At 48.4% G+C, this 27,184-nt stretch overlaps 1 protein-coding gene across 1 annotated transcript in view; it reads right to left on the bottom strand.

Moving 5' to 3' along the window:
- Window positions 1-27,184, bottom strand: part of LOC143036787 (uncharacterized) — a 465,269-nt gene that overhangs the window by 268,994 nt on the left and 169,091 nt on the right. The window contains exon 2 of the mRNA XM_076204528.1: window positions 2,250-2,640. Coding sequence (XP_076060643.1) covers window positions 2,250-2,639 — 390 coding nt within the window. The 5' untranslated portion in view covers window position 2,640. The remainder of the gene's footprint in view (window positions 1-2,249; window positions 2,641-27,184) is intronic.

The raw sequence follows: 27,184 nt of genomic DNA on the forward strand, positions 1-27,184 counted from the left end.
CATTGCAGGCGATCCGGGACACTTTATACATGAACGCAGGAAACGGTGTCCACGCTACAGCCACATCAGTGACGATACTCGGAAGAACCTAAGATCATCTCAGGTCCGAAGTGAGCAGCGGTTAGGGGTCATTACTAACCTTTGAGCCGTGGCCAGGATTCGAACAGAAGCCCGAAATCCCCACGTGGTTACCAGACACGTGCGATACCAAAGAGCTCAAGTGGGCTCTCACATGCGTCAAGTAACCGGACTGTGCGTGAACTGCGTGGGTCATTGACATCTAAGACAAGGAACTACTGTAAAGATTTGACCGCAGGTCATTTCAGGAACAGAAAGATATCTGTGTATATTGGGATGATACCTACGTATATATGAAAACCCAGTACTTATCCTGAGGAGTTATTAACGCCTAGAACCTACATTCGCCTCAGCTAATTATTTCTTTATTTTCTCTTTATTTTCTTTAAAAGTGTATTTGTGAGGTTACTCGTTTATTTCCATTTGATTTGAATCTTGTGTATTATTGTCGAATTTGATTTTCATGTAATCTAATTTTGCTCTCACCAGTTTAGTGTTGATTTGTACCTGTTTTCATTTCAACCTCCTTTGAGTAATTTTCCTATCGCAAACTTTAAATCTCCGAAACCAAAGTTTTTTCGTCCGCCTGTATCAATAACAACAACAACAATGATGATAACAACAATAGCAATGATAATGATGATACAATGATTATGGTAACAATAACAGGCTTCTAGGGCATTTCGTGTCTCAGTTGCATCCAGACTTATGATGATGTGTTTCTTGAAGTTTGATACAGACTGCAGATGATGACGCGGACCGTTCATCCACTTTCCTGGAACTCACGGTAAACTGTAATCCGACACTCACTTTCTGCTCCAGACTCATCGTGAAACATCACGATTGACACAAACCATCGGGCCTATGCCTCTACCTCTCCCATGAAAGCAGTGAGTACTATTATCACAACCTACTAATCTCAACTACTATCCTAACATATAGTCTCAGGATACCCTCCTTTGGGAGTCAAAGATAATCACCACCGACATCTGAAGGAAGCTCAAATACACACAACAGCAACACCAAACAAATATCCACATCAAGAGACATTTCGACGTAAAACAAATTCTAAGATAGCAACAGAGACGCCGAAACGACAGCAACAGAAATAAAAAAAACGGGGAAAAGCGAGAGAGAAAAGAATAAAATGAAGTGGAAGCTACAATTTCCTTAACTTGTCCCAAGGCGCCAAGCCAACAAAAAGCTCAAGTCGGCATAGAACCGGGCAGCAACGGCGGCTGCAGCAGCAGACGACGCGGGAACAACTGTGCATCATCGAAACTATTGGAGACGGCAATGGACGTGCGGCGCGGTGTACCCTCCTCTCCCAGAGGGAGAGAGAGAGTGAGAGGAAGAGAAAGAGAGGGAAAGGAAGAAAGGAAGATGGAAAGGAAAAGAGAAAAGAAAAAAGGAAAGGGAAAGAAAAATGCAAAGAGAAAGGGAAAGCCAAAGGCAAAATCAAAGTGATGAAGAAAGAGGCAAAGAGAGAGGAAGAGAGAGGAAAAGAGAGAAAAGAGAGAGGAAAAGAGAGAGAGAGAGAGAGAGAGAGAGAGAGAGAGAGAGAGAGAGAGAGAGAGAGAGAGAGAGAGAGAGAGAGAGAGAGAGAGAGAGATCACTTAGCAAATCGTATAGGAAGCCTGTATGTAAGATATCTTTTCTTTTAGCTATATGCTTTTATGTGAATCCTATTGAAAGGAAAACTATTAGATAATCTATAGTATTTTTTTATCAATAACTTTTAATATTCTTTCATTATTTGTGACCAAACCTGATCTAACTTAGGCTAAGCTTAGCTCACCGAACCTGGTTCAGTTTGGCCAGCCATCATGCAGATAATCTTCTTGTGTAGTGCAGCGCAATTTCCCAGGTTCTCTGTGTATTTTGTCTATTGGTTCCCGCCCCCTAGATTTCCACGTCACGAAGAGAGATCGAAGTCCAATGCCCGTGGACGGACGCACGCACGCACGCACGCACGCACAGCAATACGCAAACACACACACACACACACACACACACACACACACACACACACACACGCACGCACGCACACACACACACACACACACACACACACACACACACACACACACACACACACACACACACACACACACACACACACACACACACACACACACACACACACACGGAGACAAAAAGCAAAATCTCACCTGAAAGAGGAGGTAGCCATTCTGGTACTTGTTGGCCAGGCTCGAATCCTTCGACGGGGACACCGGAAGGCCGGGGGCGATGCCGTTCGTGGGCGTGGGCGTCGAGCTCCCCGAGGGAGGCGAGACCTCACTGCATTGCGAGGCCGGTCTCGAAGAGGACCCCCCGAACAATCGGCCTCCGGAGAACTTCCTCACGTCCCCGAAAGAGTTCCTGCCAAGGGTGAAGTGGCTACTCCCCTTGCGGAGTGTGGAGGAGGAGGAGGTGGTGGAGGGTGGGGGCAAGGTCTGGACGGGCGGCGGTGGGCCTTGCGTGGACGGGCATGGAGGCGGGTGTGTGCGGACGAGTTGAAGGGCAAGACACCGCTCGTACAGCACCACGCGCTCGCACATTCTGTCGAAGAGAAAGAATAAATATATATAAATAGGTAAATAAAATGGATGATAAATGAATTAATGAATAAGTAGATACATACATACATACAACAAAGATATGTCGTAGCACATTTGTAAGATAATACTGATGACCCACTTTCGGAGAAGAATAAGTGAAGATATAGAGATCTGTATATTTCGATCACTTACTGTAATCCTCTGCTGAAGAGGATCACAGTAAGTGATCGAAATATACAGATCTCTATATCTTCGCTTATTCTTCTCCGAAAGTGGGTCATCAGTATTATACATACATACATATACCAAAGGCTTTTTCCTCCTACATGGGGGTAGCCAAAAAGAAAAAGGCATAGAAACTGCTTTCACCCATTCCATTTCCTATATATTCCACTCCCCTCCACCCTCCTCCCTCCCTCTTATCTTGGCACCTCCTGGATGACGGGTCATCCCTGCATCATGTCCACTGCCCTGGGTCAGAAGCAGTGTCGCAAGAATAAGTAGATAAATATAAACAAATCAATGGTGACGGAAGTCTTTTGGGGAGAAAGTCTAAGCTTAACAGTATCCGCGATCTACACTCAGGGATCACAACAAAAACGATAAATTACCAAAGAAATTAATGGTAAATTAAGATAAACAAAAAATGAAATTGAGAAACGGGTAACCCTTCCATCCATTTCCGTCACTATACAATTCATATCCAATCTTACTATCTCGTTTCTCTACAATAACAACTGACGTCTGGTGATTTTATTAATCAAAGAATGTACACCCGGGTTTCTCCCGAACCGAACCGAACCGAACCGAACCGAACCAAACCGAACCTAACCTGATTACATCACCAATCTCAGGTTGAATAAAATTGTTAAAGTGCGTCATCTGACCGAAAGGGGTAATTTAGGGCTTCATAAGAACAGTTGTTTTCAGAAGTCCTGTATTTTGCTCAAGGCACTCCCTCGCTAGTAAAGTGGTATATCCGTAACGGGTAAAACTTTTCGTTTTCTTTTGGTTGTTAACAGACTTTTTCGTTTTCTTATGGTAGTCGGCAGACTCTTTCGCTTATCCCTCTGTTACTCAGTTCCCCACTTGAAGTCGGATTGGACTTAATGAGCAAACAATGAACAAACAATATTTGATGGTTTTGACACCCTTTCCTCTGCTTAATCCCAATCTTACCCTGAGTCTGTCATCAAATTCAAATCACATGACGGAAGCCAGACCCCAAAAAAAAATTACATATATATATATATATATATATATATATATATATATATATATATATATATATATATATAAATAGTAATAATAATAATAATAATAATAATAATAATAATAATAATGATAATGATTAATAATAATAATAATAATTATGATAATGATAATGATTAATAATAATAATAATAATAATAATAATAATAATAATAATAATAAAATACATAATAATGACAACAATGATAATAACAAAAATAATAACAATAATAATAATAATAATAATAATAATAATTAATAATAATTAATAATAATTCATAATAATTAATAGTAATAATAATAATAATATTAATAATAATAATAAAAAGGGCAGAATACTTCACAGAGTAGGAAGATTAACCCCTTTTCTTGGGCATGATCACTTGTATCTTAATCATACCTGCCGCCAGACGATTTTATACCGAAAAACGGTTTAACGTACCTCTCCACGCTATTACTTTTTCCGATGTTATGACTAATCTGCTTATTTTGACTTAAAAATAATAATAAAGTTGCCAAATATTCATATTTTTGCATTTATGTTTGCATTTTACATTTTTATCGTTATTTTTATCTTTATATCCTATTATAATTTTCACTATTTTCATACATATCTTTTTATTTTTTCTTGAACAGAATTTCGTTTTTATTAGCATCATTTCCAAATTTTCTACCTATTTTGTGAAAAAAATGACTCCTTTGACTAATACATGGCTTTTACTTCCTGTTCAATTTTTGCAAAATTAAATAAGAACTGAACAGACAAGACCCTCATCACCATCACCACCACCTTCCCAGCTCCAAAGGCAAGAGCGACCCTCCTCCGTTATGACTCTTCTCTGGTAAATGTAACTTTGATCCCCAGCCACTCCCTCCACGTATTACCTCTCCTTTCTCAGGATTAGCCCCCTCCCCCCTCTCCTCCCTCCCTCCCTCCTCCCCCTCCCTCCCCCCCCGAGCCCCTCTTCCTCCTCTCATCTCGTTCTCGTCCTCCTCTTCCATCTTCACCCCTTGAACACGGTGACGCGTTGTACACTCCATTCTGAACCCTTCACAACAGAAGCTACAAAGGATGTTACCGTATTGAACGTGTTAGCGCATCTTTCTTCTTCCTTAGATCTATCAACCCCTTCGTGGGTGCCACGGAGATGAATAAAATCGTCTGGTGACTGTCGGAACGAGAAGGAAAGTGTCAACAGGCATGAAAGGGAGTAAGGTGGTATGTCCCCCTTTCTTCAGGCATTGTGTTCTCCTCAAGATTATCCATCTTTCCTTCGTGTTGTACTAAGGCTCACTAAGCCTCTTCTAGCCTCACAGCCTCCCTCCACAAATCACAGCCTCTCTCTCTCTCTCTCTCTCTCTCTCTCTCTCTCTCTCTCTCTCTCTCTCTCTCTCTCTCTCTCTCTCTCTCTCTCTCTCTCTCCGCCTTCCTCGTGCACATGATTCTGCAGTTCTTTTCAACCTGTTTATCAACTAATACTTTTTATTTTTTGCAAACCTCCTTTACCAACTAATAATACAACGTAATTTTCCATTTCCCATTTTCTTATGTTATAGATACATTATTACTTTATTCCAATACTTAATAACAAAAGCACAATTAAAACACTGAAACCTATTGCCTCTACTTGTTCCCAGTCGTCCGTTTTACTTAGCTACAATCTCCTATGCTCCAGAGCCGGTTATCTTCTTGCAGCCAGCTCCATGACTTCTCAGTTACATAACCTTCTGTTTCCGCTTTTCTTTTTCCTTCTTCCTCCCTGGCGAAGATGTGGAGGCTCCCTCCACCCCCCCCACCAATTCCAAATCCTCCGAACGTTATTTTTATTCATAAGATGCGCGCGAGATACAGGGAGATATATAGTCTCTGGCGCGTGACATTCATACGGTACACTGTTATCCTCGTCTCCCCCCTCACATAAACATGATGGTTTCGATATATTCATAACATGGAAAAGGGCTCAGAGCGCGTGTGTGCATAGCATTATTCATGGCCGTGATATCTGCAGGACTGTCAGGGAGGCTATCAAGAGCGTTCAGAATAACTTTTGTTATATGCTATAACTTAATACATACATGCATATACCGAGGGCTTCCCCCCACCCCCCTTACAAGGAAGGTAGCCAAAGTCAAAGACATAAATCCACTCCCACCCATTTCATCCCCACATACTCCACTCCCATTCACTACCCCTCCCTCCCTCTTTTCTTGGCTCCTCCTGGATGACAGGTCATCTCTGCATCTCGCTCACTGCCCTAGGTCAGATGCAATGTAGCAAGAAACATCACATCCACAATAAGGCCGCCTCATTTAATCGGCGACCCCCCACCCCTCTCCGTCCCCTCATGCAGAAAAAGAGATGACGGGGAGAAATCCCTGCGGTCTGCGTCAAAATATCATTCACACATACTCCCTCACCCCCCCACCTCCTATCCACTCCCTTCCACGTATCACAGCATCATCCATACACAACCATTCTCCACTCACCCCTATCTTCTGTCTTCTCCCTTCCTTAACAGACATTCCCCTTTCCCGATGCCCCTTTTACCCCCATCCATCCATCTCATCCTTGGTCGCCCCTTCATGTTCACACCCTCCACCTCTGCCTTCCACATCTCTTTTACTAATCTTTCTTCTCTCATTCTTTCCATGTGTCCAAACCATCCCAATACTCTTTCATCAACCCTATCTCCCAACTCCTTTTTCACCCTCTCTCTCCTCCTCACCTCCTCGTTTCTCATTCTATCCAGCCTAGTAATCCCTACCATAGTTCTCAGGCTTTTCACCTCAAAACCATTTAACCTTTTCCTCTCTTATGTTCCACGTTTCTGCCCCATACAGTACTGTCGGCACAATCACCCCTTCATACCAACTCTTCTTAGCATCCATTCTCAAATGTTTATTTCTTATTACATTTAATACATAGGTACATAATAAATAATAAACAGATGGATGATGAAGGAACAAATAAACAAATAAATGAGTAAATGAATATCTAAATGAATGAATGAATGAATGAACGAAGGAATAAATAAATAAACAAATGAAAAAGTAAATAGATAAACAAAGATAAATAAATGAATAATCAAATAGATGAAAAAAGTCTGAATAACCACAACATCTTTTCTCAACAGTACCATCTTGATTTTGTAGTATCGCAGTGGAAGTGCTGACTTCCGAAAGGGGCGCAGACGGCGGCGACGACGGCGTCAGCGATGGCTGCGGCGGCGGCGGCGGCGGAGTGGTATCCATCGTGGAGCCGGTCGAGGGTGAAGTCAAAGGGTGGTGCGCGTGTGACGTCGGTGGCGGCGACGGCGGGAGAATAGGCCGTGAGCGACGTCAATGAGAGCGAAAACTCCCTCCAGAGGGCGCAGACGGCCTATTCTCGTGCTGTCGCAGTCGCCGCCGCTGCTGGCGCCGCTCCACAGCTTCCTATGGATCCCACACCGCCGTCGCCGCCGCAGCCACTGCTGACGTCGTTGTCGCCGCCGTCTGCGCCCCTTTCGGAAGCCCGCGCTTCCACTGACATCGCAGACGGCCTATGCTCCCGCTGCCGCAGTCGTCGCCGCCGCCGGCGCCGTCTCCACAGCTTCCTCCCTCCTTTGACGTCACCCACGCCCCGCCTCCCTGCTTGGACATCACGATTCCACGCTTCGCAGGGGAAGGGGGGTAAATGTGGCGAACAAGCCCCCACATATGCTATGTCGGCTTATAACATCGCAACCCCAGCAGTGGGAGCAACCGTGTATTGATAGACTGTGTAGAAGTAGCTGGCCTTCGGCCTTGTAGTAATTTTGTTAGAGTTAAGTCTATGGTACGCCTGTACTACATGAATTTGCATCCTCTCGAAAGCACAACCTAAGCCCTGCCGAGCCATATTTCGGTCAGGCTGGTTGGTGTGCTTCTTTAGCGTACGCAATAGGCCTATATAAGGGGGCCAGGTTTGGTGCCCCAGTTCAGTCCCTCTCTTGTACTTGTACCCAACAGAGTCTGACCCGAGCTCGCGGTCACCTTGTGGTTTAGGGCAGGGCCATGAGCCCTGCCCGCGTCGACCCAACCAGAATAAAACCAACGAAGCTCACCCGAGTTTCCTTCACTCCTTCGGCACCTAAGCACAAGTGACATCACCGTATGTTACATTGGTGACCACCGGAGTTTGGACACGAGTACACCCAGCCCCCCTTCTGATCTGGTTCATCGACAACTTGCGACTCCATGGATGCTCGTCAATCCCACCACAGTCGCACCCACTGCATTCGCCAACCATTGTGGTCATCACCACAGCCTTCGCAGCTCACAACCGCCTCCTCATCGCTCGATGGCACGACCGCCCCTTCACCTGACGTCCCAACAGTCCTCTTCGCTCGACGTCGACGTCACGACTGCCTCCCAGGTCGACGTCACAACCGCCCGCCGCCGCAGACGTCACGTCCGCTTCTTCGCTCGACGTCACACGGCCGCCTCCTCGCTCGACGTCACAACCGCCCGACGTCGCCGCCGCCCACGAGCAACTCTGCTCTTCTTCGCGCGACGTCACACGGCCGCCTCCTCGCTCGACGTCACAACCGCCATCCGTCGCCGCCGCCCACGAGCAACTCTGCGCTTCTTCGCTCGACGTCACACGGCCGCCTCCTTGCGCTCGACGTCACGACTGCCTCCCAGGTCGACGTCACAACCGCCCGCCGTCGCCGCTGCCCACGAGCAACTCTGCGCTTCTTCGCTCAACGTCACACGGCCGCCTCCTCTCCCGACGTCACAACCGCCGCCGCCCTCGTCGGAGTTGTTGAAGGGTCTCCGCCGGCTTTGTCCGCCCCGGCCCCTCCTGACGCCGGGACGACGCCCGCCCCCTTGCCGCCGGGCAACCTGACGGTCCCACGCCCGCCTCCGTTGCAGGCCGACGCCAACTTCCAGTCGTTCCTGTCGTGGCGCCACGGTTGGACCGACTACGCCGCCATGGCTGGCGTCAATAGGATGCCGCACGACATCCAGCTTATCCAGCTCAGATCGTGCTTATCCCTCGAAGTACAGGCGCTTCTGCGGAACTCATTGGACATCTCCCACGACACCCCACTCTCGGCCGACGGGGTGCTCGACCGGCTGCAATCCCACCTCCGAGACTCGCGAGCCGAGGCCCTCCGCCGCCGTGACCTGTTCCGATGCAGGCAAGAATACGGCGAGCCCTTTGATGCCTTCTACGGCCGTGTCATGGACAAGGCCCGAGAGTTCGACCTGTGTGCCGTAGGCGGCGCCGCTTGCGCGGAGGCCCAGATGAAAACGATCGTATTCATGGGCGTCCAGGACGAGGACCTCGCACAGCGCATCAGCTCCCTCCCCACAACTGCGACACTGCAGGAGGTAGTGACCCACTGCCGCTCGCACGAGTCGGCAAGGGAGTCAGTCTCGGGCCGCCAGGACGACCCGCAGGTGCGCGCCGTCTCGGCTTATAAAAGTGCTCAACGCCCGGCGCGCGCATCCCCACCTCAACCGCCTCCCGCACCCTCCTCGCGACCTGGCGACACCTGCCCCAATTGCGGGACCAAGGGACACCGCCCTCACACCCGCCCATGCCCCGCCAGGAACGCCCGATGCCGTGTCTGCGGCACGACGGGACATTGGGAGAAATACTGCAAGTCGTCCGAGGATCGGGACGAGAATTACCGCGGGCCGCCAAGCCCCGGCGCCCCTGGGAAGGCCGGAGCATGCCGACAGGTGTCTGACGGCTCCGGCCGCTCCCCGACAACTGTCAGCATTCGCATACGCTTCGGGAACGTGTCCTCGAGCTTGCATATGCTGCCGGACACGGGCGCGGACGTCACAGTGATAGGTGCACGGCACCTAGGCGAGATGGGGATATCTACGGCTAGCTTGCAGCCGCCAACCTCAGCGCCGACGTACATGGCCGACGGATCCAGGATGCCCCCCGCTGTGGGACGCTTCCGGGCCACTCTGACTCTCGGCGACAGGAGCTGCACCGCCGACATACGGGTTCACAAAGGGGTCAAAACCCCGCTCCTCTCTTTCGGCCACTGTCGGGAGTTGGCTATACTCCCGCCCGACTTCCCGAAGCCTATCTTCGAAGTGACATACGCAAACAGGTGTGCCGCGCTAACACTTCCCCCTGACAGCTCGCCAGCCGCCGCCCGCGACTACTTCCTACGGGAATTCAGCGACGTGCTGGTCTCCAAGGATGACCTCCGCTTCAAACCCCTAGGGAAGATGGTGGGTCCCCCCATGCGAATCCACCTGAAAGCCGACGCGGTGCCCTTCGCCATCCACACGCCCAGGCCGATACCGTTCGGGTTCCGGGATCAAGTGAAGGAAGAACTTGACTCGATGGTACAACAAGGTATCATCACACCTGTCGGCGACGAACCTTCGGAATGGTGCCACCCGATGGTCCTTGTGGCCAAGAATAAGGGCGTACGTATCACGGTCGACCTGACGAAACTCAATTCTCAGGTGACGCGCCCCACGCACCCCTCGCCCACGCCGTTTGCCGCGGTCCGCAGCGTCACCCCCTCCGCGAGGTTCTTCACGACGGCGGACGCCCTCCACGGTTACTGGCAGATAGACCTCGCAGAAGAGGACCAGCGTCTGACCACGTTCTCATCACTCCGTATGGGCGGTACAAGCACTGCCGGGGACCGATGGGCTTCGCAGCCACCGGCGACGCCTACTGCCTCCGGGGAGACGCGGCTCTGCAAGGCGTGGCCAACTGCGTTAAGGTGGTGGACGACGTACTTCTGTTCGACGACGACCTCCCCTCCCACTTCCGGAGGATCCACCACATGCTTACCAGATGCCGCGATCACGGCATCACCCTTAACAAGGAGAAATTCACAGTCGCCGCCCCCAGTGTCAGCTTCTGTGGCTACCGCCTCTCCGCCGACGGCATATCCGCCGACGAGGACAAGGTCAGTGCCATACGGGACTTTCCCACGCCCGCCAACTTGACCGACCTCCGCTCATTCATGGGCTTGGTAAACCAGCTGGCCGACTTCACCCCGGCCATAACGACAGCGGCTCAACCCCTACGGCCTCTGTTGAGTCCTAAGCGCTCATTCACCTGGACCCCGGATCACGACAAGGCTTTCGCCGACGTCAAGCGAGCCCTGTCGTCACCGCCCGTGCTGGCGCCCTTCGACCCCGCCCTGCCGGCGGTACTGCAGACGGATGCCTCGCGCCTTTACGGAATCGGGTACGCCCTCCTCCAGGATCACGGCCAGGGACACCTGCGCCTCGTCCAGTGTGGCTCGCGGTTCCTGACGGACGCCGAAACCCGCTACGCCACGATTGAACTGGAAATGCTTGCTGTCACGTGGGCCACATCCAAATGCAAACTGTACCTGTTTGGAGTGCCCCACTTCACGCTGATGACGGACCATCGTCCACTCATCCCGATCCTCAACTCATACACCCTCGACGCCGTCGAGAACCCCCGCCTACAGCGGCTCAAGGAGAAGCTCTCGCCCTTCGTCTTCACGGCGAAATGGTGCGCAGGGAAGCAGCTCTGCATACCCGACGCCCTCTCACGGGCCCCGGTCTCCCGCCCCACGCCGGAGGACGAGACCGACTGCGACAAGGACGCCACGCATGTCAGGAGCGTTGTCGCCAGCAGCGCCGGCGCCCACGAGGACGGCCCGTCGCCCGACGCCGACAGGGCACTCCAGGAACTCCGGGCCGCGGCGCGAGCGGACCCTGCCTACGGTCACCTGCTTACCTGCGTGTCCTCCGGGTTCCCGTCCAATCGCCTCGCCCTACCCAGCTCCGTCCTCCCGTATTGGAAGCTCCGTGACGCCCTCTCCGCCGACGGGGATCTGGTGCTCTACGGCCAGCGTATTGTGGTCCCCGCCGCCCTACGGAAGCGTACACTGGCTCGTCTCCACGATAGCCACCGGGGCACGGAAGCCACCAAGCGCCGGGCTCGACAAACCGTCTTCTGGCCCGGCATTGACTCCGACATCAAGAGCACGGTAGAAGCCTGCGAACCGTGTCAGGTGCTCCGCCCCAGCCAACAGCAAGAACCCTTGCTGTGCGACGACCACCCCACACGGCCCTTCGAATCCGTGTCTGCCGACTTCTTTCACGTCGCAGGAAAGTCGTTCTTGGTTATAGCGGACAGACTCTCAGGTTGGCCAGTCATCGTGCCCTGCGGTCAGGACACAACGGCTACCCGAGTCATCCGGAAGTTCTGCTGCTACTTCCGGGAGGTTGGTGTTCCCCTCCGCCTTCGCACCGATGGTGGCCCTCCATTTACCAGCGCTGAGTTCAACCGTTTCACGGAACGCTGGGGCGTCCACCATTCGGTCACCTCCCCGCACTACCCCCAGTCTAATGGCCACGCCGAAGCTGCAGTCAAGGCAGCTAAGCACCTCATCCTTAAGACCGCGCCCAATGGCAACATCGACTGCGAGGAGTTCGACCGCGGTCTCCTCGAACTACGGAACACCCCGTCTCTGGCCGGCCGCTCACCTGCCCAGGTCCTCTTCGGGCGCCCCCTCCGGACATGCGTCCCGGCCCACCCGCAATCCTTTTCGCCCGAATGGCAGGCTCGCTCAGAAGAATGCGATCGCAAGGCCGCGGCCTACGCCGCCCGGACGACCCGGCGATACGACGAGCACGCCCGGCCCCTCCCTGCCCTGGCCGTCGGCCAGCACGTGCGGATTCAGGACCGCACGTCCCTTCGGTGGGACAAGGTCGGCGTGATCATGGGCCGTGGCAGGTCCAGGGACTACGAACTTCGCCTACCAAGTGGTCGACTCTGGTGGCGCAATCGGCGCCATCTCCGTCCGGTGGCACCGCCCCCCGACGCCTCCGCCACCGCCGCGCCCCTCCCCTCGCGCGCGGACCCCCCTACCCCCCGCGTCGCCTCTGCCAGCGCGGTGGGGGGGGAGGTGTAGTATAGTGTACTGAGCATAGGACTAATGTGAACTAGTGCAAGGGTGGTGTACTGCGTGCCCGACTCGCAGACGCCTCCCACTACAAGGACCCCTTTCATACTTTATACAAAGCCCCCCTGTATGTATGCGCGCCTACGGCGCCCAATGCCTTCGCCCACGGGCAGTTACTCTATAGATTCCTTGGGCACTAGACGTGCCCCCTCTGTACGCATAACCTACCGATCAATAAACCCCCGAACCACACAACTTGTTTCACTGCTGCCCTTGCAACATGCTTGCCAAGATGGCGCAGTGAGTAGGATCTTGCAATTGCAAGCAACCTTGCAAGCAACCTTGCACTTTGCAGCGGTGGAACACAAGTGCGATTCGGTGCGGTTCGGCAATCGGCGGCGTACAAGCGAACGAGTGCCAATACGTGACAATACGCGATCCAGTGGTGCTAACGCGAACGTGGCATTGCAGGAACCCTGCAATAGTGTGCACGTCGAACCGTGCAGTATCGCGCAGTTCAGTTCAGCAGTGGAGAATCGAACAAAGGGGTCCTTCATTCCAACCCCTTGGATACAGCGCTCTGGTAGAGCGCCCCCTCCCTCGACGCGACCGTGACCCACTTAGCGAGAGCGATTACGTCACACCACGCCCCAGCGTTCTCGCGCAGACCGCACCCCCCAAACCCGGCCCATGGCACAAAGGAGCGATTCACCCACGTCACAAGACAGTGACGTCGACTATCACGCCCCGCCCGCGCTCACGCCAAATGTGATGCTTCCACGGGACGACAGCGACGACGCCGTGCAACGCCTAGCGGCGAGCGTGGCGGTGGCACGAGAGGAACGGAGGGAAGACCGCGCGAGGATGGACCAAATGGCGGAGACCCTTCAACAGATTTCACAAAGGTGAAATAAAAAAAATAAAAAAACATTAGGAGAGAAATTCCTCACGAGTACATGGGCGCTATTTCAAATTAAATCCATCTTTCACCTGGGCTATCCTAGGGTGACAATTCTTCATGTGGGCCATCTTGGATTTACGATTCCTTGGTTGTACAAGTTGATGACAATAAACATAACCCTCATTCAACCTAACCTAACCTAACCCCTTATTCCACTGTTAATATTCGGCGTACTGGGGTGACATTTCTTCAGGTGGGATCTCATGGGGTGACGATTCTTCATGTGGGCGTTCTAGGGTGACAATTCTTCAGGTGGGATCTCATGGGGTGACGATTCTTCGTTTGGGCGTTCTGGGGGTGACAATTCTTCAGGTGGGATCTCATGGGGTGACGATTCTTCATGTGGGCGTTCTAGGGTGACAATTTTTCAGGTGGGATCTCATGGGGTGACGATTCTTCGTGTGGGCGTTCTAGGGTGACTATTCTTCAGGTGGGATCTCATGGGGTGACGATTCTTCATGTGAGCGTTCTGGGGTGACAATTTTTCATGTGACCCCTGCACTGTATAATATACGAGTATAACAACAGACTAACAACGACTAAGGCAAACATAGAAACCTGTTTAATGGAATCTTGTCCACAAATACATCGGTATTTAAGCCAATCAAGACAAATCATAATCAAGGTGCAAAACAGGTGAATAAAATAGCCTGGCGTCAACCAGGGCGAGAGTGAAAGTACACAATTGAAAGCAAGGGATCAAGTTACCCTGTGAACCAGCCAACCAATTAAAGTCTTCGTAAGATGTAAACAAAACTGACTCGTTTAATTTACGACGTAATATAACATTGTTGTATATATCTGTTTTCATACGCTACCACCACCGCCCCGCTCAATAAAGTTACAACGAACTTATTTGATCAAATATACAGACAAGAGACTAAGTTCCTCAACAATCACTAGTTTGTTCTCTTAGTATCTGGCAACCAAGGTATGGAAAACTGTCGTACTGTAATTCAATACGACGTTTCTTGATTTACACGTAAATCGAACGCCTTCTTAGAAACGAGACAATTATTTACATATACCTATCCCACATTATGATGCTGTTTCGTTTCAACTGTACAGGCTTCGATTCTTAAATTTATGATTTCTTGGGCATACAAGAGACTCAATCGTAAAAGAACTTGTGTCTTCAAATGTACGTTTGTGTTGCGCCGTCCGTGGTTGCTCTGAATTGTGTATCGTGCAAATCGTGAACGTCAATTACGATGAAGTACCGTACGTTCCCCATTGTTCATTATTTCTTGCACTGTACGAGTATCTGTGTATCCTTGACATTGACAGGTAAGTGAATAGTTCCTTCTTGCCCGCAGCGAGGAAACTGGTAATGCACGTTAACCTTTGCGGTATCGGTAATGGTTAGTGGCAGACCTAAGTACAGTCGTAAGTGTTCATTATGTGCAACGCCAAGAACCGACATCACTCATTCTTACTCTCTCGCACGCGCACGCGCACGCACACACACACACACACACACACACACACACACACACACACACACACACACACACACACACACACACACACACGACTCGGTGGCGCGGTTGGTAGAGTCCCAGACTGTCAGTACGGCGGTGCCGGCGGTACCTGGTTTGAATCCTGCCCAGGGCTGAAATTATTTCAGTATCGCTGCGCTTCGAGTCGTTACTCCAACTCTCGTGGGCGGGGAGTTGGGGTTGCGTGTAAGGTCATACCATTACCCATAGATCGGTCATACGAGCTCTGAGCTCTCTTCCGGGAGGGAAATAGCTGTCGATCACGAGTCCAACACGTGATCCAAAAAAAAGACCAAGGTGAATCACACACACACACACACACACACACACACACACAGAGAGAGAGAGAGAGAGAGCGAGAGAGAGAGAGAGAGAGAGAGAGAGAGAGAGAGAGAGAGAGAGAGAGAGAGAGAGAGAGAGAGAGAGAGAGAGAGAGAGAGAGAGAGAGAGGAGAGGAGAGGAGAGAGGATACGCTTTGGATAGAAGTGCACAAAGCACCTCGCTCACACCCTCGTCCGGAGGGTCCCAGCCCGGCCTGGCGGTGACAGCTGAATGTGAGCTGTTCAAAGGGGTGAGCAGTAAGTGGGAATTGGGGGTGGGGGGTGGGGGGCAATGGAGTGTGTCCCAACTAGAGAAACATAAAGAACGGGAGAAATGAGAGACAGAGACAAAGGAGGAGAGAGAGAGAGAGAGAGAGAGAGAGAGAGAGAGAGAGAGAGAGAGAGAGAGAGAGAGAGAGAGAGAGAGAGAGAGAGAGAGAGAGAGAGAGAGACAGAGAGAGAGAGAGAGAGGAGCAGGAGAGAGAAAAAAAGATAGAGGAGAAGGAGAGAAAGAGATAAAGAGAGAGAAAGAGAAAGATAAAGAGAGAGATTGAGAGAGAGATTACTTGGAGAAAGATGGGAGGGGCAGGAAGGGAGAATATGAGAGAGGAAGTGTGCGGGAATGGGAAGCTAGAGGGAAGGAGGGAGGGAGGGAGGGAGGGAGGGAGGAAGGGAGAGAGAGATGGAGATGATGGTAACTTGAGCATCAATCTATCTCAACAAGAGCGCATTAATCTCCGTCCGCCTATCCTCCCCCAACCTCTCTCTCTCTCTCTCTCTTTCCCCCTCTCTTTGTACCTGGCCCTTCCCCTCTTCTTCCTCCTGTCGCTTGATTTGACATCCTCCCCTCTCCCTCTACTCCCCTTCTATCCTTCTATTTTCGCTTACTTCTCCTTCTTCTATTGTGGTTTGATCGTCTACTTTCTTCTACTCCCTTGTTCCTAACTTTCCCCGTTTCTCTCAGGTCTTCCTTCCTTCCCCAAAATCGCCTCCGGATCCCGGCCCCCTTCCCCTTCTCATGCGGGCCATGATATCCTCTCCGACAATGTCCTTTCCTGTTCCGCATCTCCGCCAACTTAACTCTATTTCCTGACACGGTTTAGTCCCAATGCAGTTACCATGACAACGCATACAATAAACACAACACTTTTAACTTTAACCAGACAAAGAATTTGTTTTCTAAAACTGCCAGACACTCAGTTGTATTTTTACTTGTTTTTTACGTTATGAGTTTATCATTTGTACTCTATTTTCTGTTAATATTTCCGTTTTTTGTTTTTTTTTGCTAGGAATGTTGTTCCCAGGAGTAATAAAATTTTTGCTTCTCGTTAAGTCTTTACAAAGTAGATCTGAAGAGAGTAAAGCTGCCAGATTTGACTTTAGTGTACGTGGTTACAAAGGCCTAACCAGATATGAGACCATAAATACAATCCACGCTACGATTTGAATCAAAATATTTTCTCCGTCTTGTGTCATCCGTCTTCCGTATTCTTCTTCCTCGTCCTCTTCCTCCTCTTCTTCCTCTTCCTCCTCCTACTCTTCCGGAGGGAGGCAAATCCACCTGAGCATGTTCCTCCTGTTTCCTTGAGCCCACTTGTTCCCCCACGTAAATCTCAAAGTCTTCTCCCTCGCCACCCCATCCTCCTCAATCCCTCTTCACTCCCTCCTTCACCCTCCTCGGCGCCCCTTCCCTTCTACTTCACGCCTCTCAGCACCCCCTCTGCCCCCACGCCCCCGGCCTGTTTTTTCCGCGGGTGCCCCACGCCCGTCTTCCCGCCCGCGGAACTGAGGCTCCGAGGGCGCCTTCGGGTGGGGTGCCGCAGACGGCGCCCCCGAGGGTCATCAAGCATTCACGAGTTGGCTCAGGAGAAGATTTTACATCGTCGCGGACGTCAGCTCACCCGGAGGCTGCTGCTGGCAATGGCGGCGGCGGCCGCGATGGCGTAAATTAAAGAGCGAAGAGGCACAGAAGAGGTCACAAAGAAGACAAAGACGAGGAGGAAATGAGGAAACCTGAGGCAGAAGTGGCAATCTGGCCAATATTATTAACCTCTTTGGACCGGCGAAGTGCTCCAAGAGGTTCTCCTGTGGCAAATATCAGACGGCCTTATTCCCCTTATAAGGGCCTTGTCCTGCTGGCCTGAACGGGGTCTCGACCGACTGGGGACGACGTTCAGGTCAAGGAGCTTCCGTCATCAGGCGTCTCGTGGTGTGAGACCAGTGTCCCCCCCAAGGGACCTACATATCTATTTGAAGATCTAGAACATATTTTCTAGACGTCAATAAAGTAGTCTTATAACTTGGACATCGTTAAATTGCTACGATATAGTTTCTGATTCATTATTGTGCAAATAAACCATGGTGGATCCGAGTTTCTGTGACATAAAATAAATAAATTAATAAATATATAAATAAATAAAGATAAATAAATAAAACAAGATAATTAATAGATAAATAAATGATAATTTGAATAAATAAATACATAGATAAATAAATGAAGAGATAAATGAATGAAAAAAAAAATATTTCGTCAAATTTGGGATTGCGAGGTCGGTCTGTTTGGAAAGGCGACAAGAAACACGAAAGGTTACGACTCAGCCTGAAGACTTTCGCTACCGAGTGTGTGGGGGTGTGGGGGTGGGGGGAGGGGGTTGCTGCCACGGAAATTAATAAGACAGCCTGACGACATCAAGAGTGAAAAGTGAAAAGTGCTTCAATCCGGTACGCAAGGGGTCAAAGAGCGAAGGTCTCAAAGTTGATATGGACCAAAAGGTCTCCTGTCGGCATGCTCCGCCTTTGTAATCCTTTGTAATCCTTTGATATTTGGGTTGTGGCTTCCAAGGGAAATGCTACATTAAGCGGGCTAAACACTATCAAACATGTTTGTACAGCGTATTTGTTCAAACATCACCACAGACTGTACCATCGAGTATCAAACAGCTTGTCAAACCTTCCAACCTGCCCACACACTCTCAAATTGTTTTCAAATTGTTTGATCAAACACTTTGTTGGACAAGCATGTTTGATAGTTTGTAGCCCGCTTTAGAAGCTTGGCTCAAACGATTTCGTAACAGCTAAAGAAAACTTCAATAGATATTGAGTCCACATTACTTGACCCAGTAATGGGGGAAATAGTTCATGTATGTTTTTTTTTCTGGCTCCCGCTAGGCGATTTTATTCAGCCAAGAGAAACCTACACGCCCCTTCCCATGTAGGAATGTATCACTAACTCGACTTCTATAATTATTCTTTGTGACGCCAGACGATTTTATTCAACCAGAGGGAAGTTCCATAAAGCGAAAGAATGAACAAGGTTTACTGTGGTACTACCTAGTTCGACTTTTACGTTTCTTCTGGCTGCCGTCATGAGATTTTATTTAGTTGAGGAGAGGAATTGAAGTATGCAATAGGGTTCAGCTTTGAATGTAACACGTCAGTTTTTAGTTTTTTTCTTTTTCTTTTATTCGCACCTTTAATGTCTTCATCGCCACCAGGCGATTTCATTCATTTAAGAACTCCCTCTTCCCCTTCACAGGAAGTGAGTTAATTCCCTCTTGATTAACCCCTTCCCTTTCCTGCTTAATCCACTTCCATGACAGCAATGAGGTTAACCCTTAGACACCATGAGTCTCTCCTCAAGGTCTAAAGGCCTGTCCATACGAGCGGGCGTGATCGGCGGGCATGCCCGTTAACGGGCACATTTGACGGGCAAACGGTCAAATATGCCCGTTAACGGGCACATTTGACGGTTAAACGGTCAAACTGCCCGAGTGCTCATCGAGCGAAATCACTAAGGCGGTGGCCGGTAGCTGCAGCCTCGACCTTGCCAGAGGCAAGTTAATGTCATGAACCCACAACAGGCTTCCCTCCAACATCCCACGTCATTGAAACACAGTTCACGTTTTACCATGTCAAGCAGATCATGGCGTACAATATCTTCTTGACAATGCTAGGCGCCATGCTTGTTGTACCGCGCTCCACACGCTACTGGCATCGTCGGGCACGCCCATCTATTCATCAACTCGGTCGTGTGGACAACATTCACGGGCAGTGCCCGGCAGAATTTGCCCGCCTAACCGCGCTGCCCGACGGACACACTCGATCGTCTGGACAACGGGTTAAGTTAACATCAGGTTTTTCTTTCCAGGTTCCTCCACGAATTACTTTGCCTGGAACCCGGTCGGGGTAATTTGACAAATGACTCGAGCAAATCGAATTGTCCCTAATGGTAACTGTGTAACGACAAGTAATGGTGTCTTTTACCTAGTTCCGTCCCTCCAAGTTTCCGTAACAAGGTCTTGTTTATGTAGTTCCCGAGGAAAGTCTGTAATGACACACCCCGCCCTCCGCCATATACACACACTTATCCATCCAGTCGGGTATGTGTGGATGGGACATCTGCAAATAAACACATACGCATGCGTACACACACGCGCACACGTATACACATATATATGCACGTACACATACGCACATACATCTACACATATAGATGCACGTACACGTATACGTACACACACACGCACACATGCACACACATCCGCGCGCGTACACACACACGCACACATACACACATACGCGCGCGTACACACAAGCGCACACGTATACGGATATACATGCACGTACACGTACGCACACACATCTACACATATAGATGCACGTACACGTATACGTACACACACGCGCACACGCACGCACGCACACACACACACACACACACACACACACACACACACACGTATACATATTACATATATACATGCATGTACACATACGCACATATGTCTACACATATATATGCATGTACACGTATACGTACACACGTACACAAACACGCACACACACATGAAAACAACAACAACAACAGTAACAACAACAAGGGTGGCCTCCTTCTCTTCTCCAACCTGCCATAAGTCTATTTCATTCATTTCCGTGGTGCCCTCTGAGGAAAGGAAGGACCTCATAACGAGTTTACCCTCTTGTATTAACCCCTTCCGCACCGGGTGTGACTTGCCTCATTGAGTCTATTATATTTCATTCATTTCGTGGCACCACCTTCAATACCAAATGACTTTTCTTCTTTCTCTTCTTCCTCTTCCTCTTGAATCCAAAAAGACGATTTCTTCATCTCCGCCGGCATTCGCTCTGCTGCAAATGCGTAAATGACAAAAGTTGACCATATTACGTTAATGAAACGTGCTCGACGTCGCTGAGAGAAATGGCATGTCTCTGCTGAGGGTAGTTATATATATATAAGAGAACCCACCACCACCCATTCCCTCCCCGTCGTTAATTAAGGATGAAGATGAACAATCCCGAGAGGCGAACGTAAAAACGGTCCTGAAATATCATTGGAGCTCGGGGCGCCGCGCTGACGTACGTGTGTACGTGCGTACGTGTGTGTGTGTGTGTGTGTGTGTGTGTGTGTGTGTGTGTGTGTGTGTGTGTGTGTGTGTGTGTGTGTGTGTGTGTGTGTGTGTGTGTGTGTGTGTGTGTGTGTGTGTGTGTGTGTGTGTGTGTGTGTGTGTGTGTGTGTGTGTGTGTGTGTGTGTGTGTGTGTGCGTGTGTGTGTGTGTACTGTACATATATGTACAAATGCATATTTATCCACACACACGCACTTACTTGTTGATTGAGTTCTAGGGGCATTCCGTTACAATGTAACGCTCCATGCACTGAACGATAACTTCCTCAGCACTTGTAGTTGTCTCTAATCACCTTGTGAGCCAGATCATAGGATTCTGCAAACAAATAGGTTTTCAATTTCTTCTTAAAATCGGAAATCGTTTCAGATGATTTGACGTTCGCTGGGAGTCTATTATATAGTCTAGGTGCACTTCTCTCGAAGGCTCTTCGTCCCGCTTCTGTACGGTACCGAGGTTCCTGTAGTCGGTGCTGTTCAACAGTATGCCTCAGAGTAACATCGGTATCTACTTGAAAGTCCATCAACATGTCCTTCAAATATTTTGGTTTCCCGAACTTCATCACTTGATATATAATGACACATTGTTTGAAAATTATCCGTGCCTTAACAGGCAGCCAGTGAGGACAGGGGTGATTCGCTCCCTTCTCGATACACCCTTGATCAATCTTGCAGCTCGATTCATAATCATTTGAAGTTTCTTCAATAAATAGTTTGGAAGGCCATAATAAAGAGAATTACAATAATCAATTTTGCTGAGCACATGATTATGAATCAGCTTTTCCAACGTACAATCATCAACATACTTCTTAACAAATGCGATATCACACACACACACACACACACACACACACACACACACACACACACACACACACACACACACACACACACACTAAAACACACCCTTCCCGGGGGTCGTTTCTATCTTTGCCTGTGAAATGAATCTCCAGGCTATTATTTCCTTCGCAATTTTTCTCATTATTTCCTTGAATTTTTTGTGATTCCCATTCTTGGGTCTCCATAGCCGCCGGCGATTCCTTTTCGTTAATTATCTTTTCTTTCGTTTTTTATTGAAAATGGAAAAAGGGGCTAGTATTTAAGAAAAATATAAGTGCCAATAATGACGACGACGATGTCGACGACGTGAGCAACAACGACAATGAAAACGATGACTATAATCATTTACTGTGTCGAACACATAACGTTTAGAATCATAACACCAGTTACCACGGAGAGAGTTGTAAAGCCATTCCTGACCACGTCTGAGATCCGTAAACAGTATATGTCGTTCCTATAGAGTGATGGTTGTTTTCATCCCATTTTCCTTAACACACACACGCACACACGCACACACACACACACACACACACACACACACACACACACACACACACACACACACACACACACACACACACACACACACACACACACACACACACACACACACACACACACACACACACACACACACACACAAACGCATACACCTACAAACATGGATAAATTCCTGTCTAAATTAACCTATGGACTGGGACAGTCGGTCTCGTATATTATTGGTTGACATCAGCCGATTTTATTCAGTAGCGCCTGGCTATTTCATTCATCTCCGCGGCACGCTTTGGGAGCCACGCGAAGGCTGCTGAAAACAAATATATTTGGTCAGCATTGCGTCCCCCACCCCTCCCACCAATTCGGTCCTTCTTGCCTTGTGAGCAATTCTTCCGCCCAAATATCTATTTCTATATATCTCTATCTCTATATCTTTCTCCGTCTATCTCCATCTGGCTCCATACATCTCTATCTCTATCTATATCTCTGTATCTATCTCTATCTCCCTCTCGCCCCACTCTCTCCCACCTTAAGGATCCAACATCGAACTACTCTCAATTCCTCACCTTCGCTACGTTGACGGTCGGACTTGTGGCTTCAGCAAGACCCCGGTCAAGCTAGACCTCGATCCTGACCAGACTACCCCTCAGATGATTAAAATCGCCTGTAGACACTAGAAGCACAATTCTCAAGGGTAAAATTTCCGACATCATCCGGGTACTTCTCCCCGATATCTTGACGCTGTGATTGCCCATACATTCAACGTGCCATGACTGTATATGACAATACGTCAAAAGTTAGGTTAGGTTAGGCGAGGGTAGGTTAAGTTAGGTTTGATTGGAGTAGGTTAGGCTAATTCAGGTTAGGTCAATACAGTGGGTCCAGGAAGGAACCCATTGGGAAAGAATTCTTTTCTTACATTATAAGAACATATGAACGAAGCAGAGGGCAAGAGACCATAAGGCCTACACTAGGCAGTTCCATCCAGCACCTGATTGTCCCTTTCCACAGCTGTCATCTTCGTCATCACCGCCTCCGCCTCCTTATCAAGTCTGTGAGTCGCTGCGGACCATCCCCCCCTCCCCCCAGCTCCTGTTCCTGGTCCTCCCGGCTTCGGTCTAATCAGCTGAGGGCCCGAGGAACCCTAGTCTCATTCTACGCGTCGGTTGACGCGCGGCCAGAAACCAGGGAAATCCCCCCCCTACCCCCTCCTCACTTTTCCCTTCTCCCCCTTCCCCTCCGTCCCCAAAACACGCATTCACGCGACTATACATATACACGCATGTGAGCGTTGACAGTACATACGTAAGAGTATACACAGCCATACACAAACGCATATATACCTGTACACACACGTTCGTACACAAATACACACACACATACATACATACACACACACACACACACACACACACACACACACACACACACACACACACATAACATACACACACACACACACACATAACATACACATTAGGTTTAGGTTAGGTTTAGGTTAGGTTTAGGTTAGGTTTAGGTTAGGTTTAGGTTAGGTTTAGGTTAGGTTAGGTTTAGGTTAGGTTTAGGTTAGGTTAGGTTAGGTTAGGTTTAGATTAGGTTAGGTTTAGATTAGGTCTAGGTTAGGTTAGGTTAGGTTAGGTTAGGTGACGTGATGTGATGTGGGGTGAGATAAGGTTAGGTGAGGTGAGAAGATCTGAGCTTAGGTTAGGTTAGTTAGGTTAGGTTAGATTATGTTAGGCTAGAGGAGATCAAGTTAGTTGGGGTTAGGTGAGATTAGATTAGGTAAGGTGAGGCGAGGTAAGGTTAGTTGAGGTGAGAATAAGTGAAGATAAGTGAGGATAAGTGAAGATAAGTGAGGATAAGAGAAGATAAGTGAGGATAAGTGAGGATAAGTGAAGATAAGTGAGGATAAGTGAAGATAAGTGAGATAAGTGAGGATAAGTGAAGATAAGTGAGATAAGTGAGGATAAGTGAAGATAAGTGAGGATAAGTGAAGATAAGTGAGGATAAGTGAGGACAAGAGAAGAAAAATAACGTCACACAAAACATTACTGAAATACAACAAGAGGGGACTATATTCTTTATAAATTTTCGTGTAAGAAGGAAGTCGTTCATTTAGTTATTCTGATGCGGTGTGAAGGGGGAGATTCTTCATGTGAACCCAATTATCTTTAATTATTGGCTTCTGATATGACATTTTTCTTCCACCCTTTTATTTTCTCTCCTCGCTTCCTCCCTCAGTTTCCAGGATTTTTTCTCTCCAACCTCAGAGTTTTACGAGTATGACAAGTATCCAGAAGGATTCTTCAAGAAATTTCGAGTTGGTGGGAGGGAGATGACGAATCAGCTTTCTACCAGAAGCTGAAACTCCAGTTGAAGATACACCAAGCCATGAACTTGATGTGAACTTCTATATACACAAGTACCTCATCTCCCCAGCAGAGGACTCTGTATATGTTACTGACGTTCAATGTGCGTGTTTACTTGTGTACCAAGGGCACAGGGGATTTGTATTCCTACGCTTTCCAGAGACGAAGAACTCATCCCAGAGGGCGCTGAGCTACAGCCGAGGTCGTCACCTTTGCCCTATATGCTAGGGTATCCGAGATAAATGAAAATCTTCAGTAGTTGTTGGATCCCAGAGCAGGTCCACGTCGTGTAGGGTACGATCGGTACTGAGACGCAACTCGGGACGTAATGGTCTTATGAGTCCAAGGGAGTCCCTTTGCTAATGAGGTCGGTCCCAGGAAGGCAAATAAAATAGTCTGGCGGCAACCAGAAAAAAGAAAAAGTACCACCTGGTACGGAAGAAAAAGAAGAGGAAGAAGAAGAAGAAGAAGAAGAAAAAGAAGAAGAAGAAGAAGAAGAAGAGAAAGAGGAAGAAGAAGATGAAGAAGAAGAAGAAGAAGAAGGGAAAGAGGAGGAGGAAGAAGAAGGGAAAGAGGAGGAAGAAGAGGAAGGAAAAGAGGAGGAGGAAGAAGAAGGGAAAATGGAAGAAGAAGAAGAAGAAGAAAAAGAAGAAGAAAAAGAAAAAGAAGAAGAAGAAGAAGAAGAAGAAGAAAGAGGAAGAGGAAGAAGAAGAAGAGAAAGAAGAAGAATAAGAGAAAGAAGAAGAAGAAGAAGAATATGAAGAAAAAGAGGAAGAAGAAAAAGAGGAAGAGAAAGAGGAAGAAGAAAAACAACAACAACAACAGCAACAACAACAACAACAACAACAACAACAACAACAACAACAACAACAACAACAACAGCAGCAACAACAACAACAACAACCGTGGCAGAGTGGTCTGAGCACAGGGAAGGGCAGCCTAGTTAATATGTAAATTGTTGATGGGAACTTGTTTAGCACCCAGGCTCCGTCCCGGTAGTACGAGGAGGCCCCGGACCTGTTTCAGAGTAAAATAAACAAACAAGGGTCTTCCTGACCCCCAAGAGGAACAACCCGTCCATGGATGTACAACACCCACAAACCACCCCCTCCCTCCCACCCACCCCCACCACAAATGTCAGTCTATCTTCCTTTCTCTCTTTCGCTTTTTCTCTTTATCTCCACTCTCTCTCCCTCTCCCTCCCTGTCCCTTCCTTCCTTCCATCCTTCCTCCATCCATCCCTCTCCCTCTTCCCATCCCTCTCCCTCTTCCCATCCCTCTCCCTCCTTCCATCCCTCTCCCTCTCTCCATCTCTCTTCCTCCTTCCACCCCTATTTCCCCTCCCTCCCTCCTCATCTCCCCGTCCTTCCCTCCCACTCTCTCCATCCCTCCCTCTCTCTCTCTTTCTCTCTCTCTCTCTCTCTCTCTCTCTCTCTCTCTCTCTCTCTCTCTCTCTCTCTCTCTCTCTCTCTCACACACACACACACACACACACACAATCGCCTCTGAGGCCAAAGATCAGAAAATTACACCATAAAAACAGCTAAAATTCTCCCATCATCATAAGAACACTTGAAAAAATCTGCACTGAGTGTCTCAGTAAAGGAACGAAGTTTCTCGAAACTCGTGACATGCGTCAATTGTTGTTGTTGTTGTTGTTGTTGTTGTTGTTGTTGTTGTTGTTGTTGTTGTTGTTGACCAAAGCTTCTTTCCTTGTGGACAGTCTCTTACCGCTGTCGAGCGTTCATTTTTTTTTTTTTTTTTTCATTTGGTTGAGTGTCCTATAGATGTTAGAGTCTGAGCAGTTTTTAAACTATAAACTGCCAGAATTTCACATTCATTCAGAAGTCTGTTACAGATGTAAAAGCATCACCTTTGGTCTTGCATTAACGATTTCTTCTTTTAACCAAATATAATTACCGCAAAATACAAAGGGTATAAGATATGCTAAGTTTCTACACAACAATACTGTCTTGGTTTTGAGGTGTTGTGGGATAATTGGCACTAATTAGTAATCGTGAGCGATTATAAGCAGACCTGATGGCACAAAGCCGAAATAAGACTAATCACAGGCCAATTTTTGTACAAATAATATGGAAAGGCCAAAAAATAATTACATTTTTATACAAATAATTCTTTATATTCTTTTATTTTTGTGCCTAAGCCTTGCCTAACCCAACCTGACCTAAACAAACCAAACCTAACCAAACCTAACGTAGCCTAGCCTGAATTAATTTTTTTATATTCTTTTATTTTTGTGCCTAAGCCTTGCCTAACCCAACCTGACCTAAACAAACCAAACCTAACCAAACCTAACCTAGCCTAGCCCGAATTAATTTTACCCAACAAACACCTAAAGTAGAACATTCCTCTAACTTCAATAACCCAAGCAACATTGACTAGATTTGAGTCAAAATCTACGTCCAGCTGCTTTCATTTCCAAGTACTACATTGGTGGATAGCGTCAACCCCGTTATAGGGGCCAGCTCCCATG

This window comes from Oratosquilla oratoria, chromosome 21 (assembly GCF_046742065.1).
Source record: "Oratosquilla oratoria isolate Oo_2021 chromosome 21, ASM4674206v1, whole genome shotgun sequence".
Lineage (NCBI taxonomy): Eukaryota > Metazoa > Arthropoda > Malacostraca > Stomatopoda > Squillidae > Oratosquilla > Oratosquilla oratoria.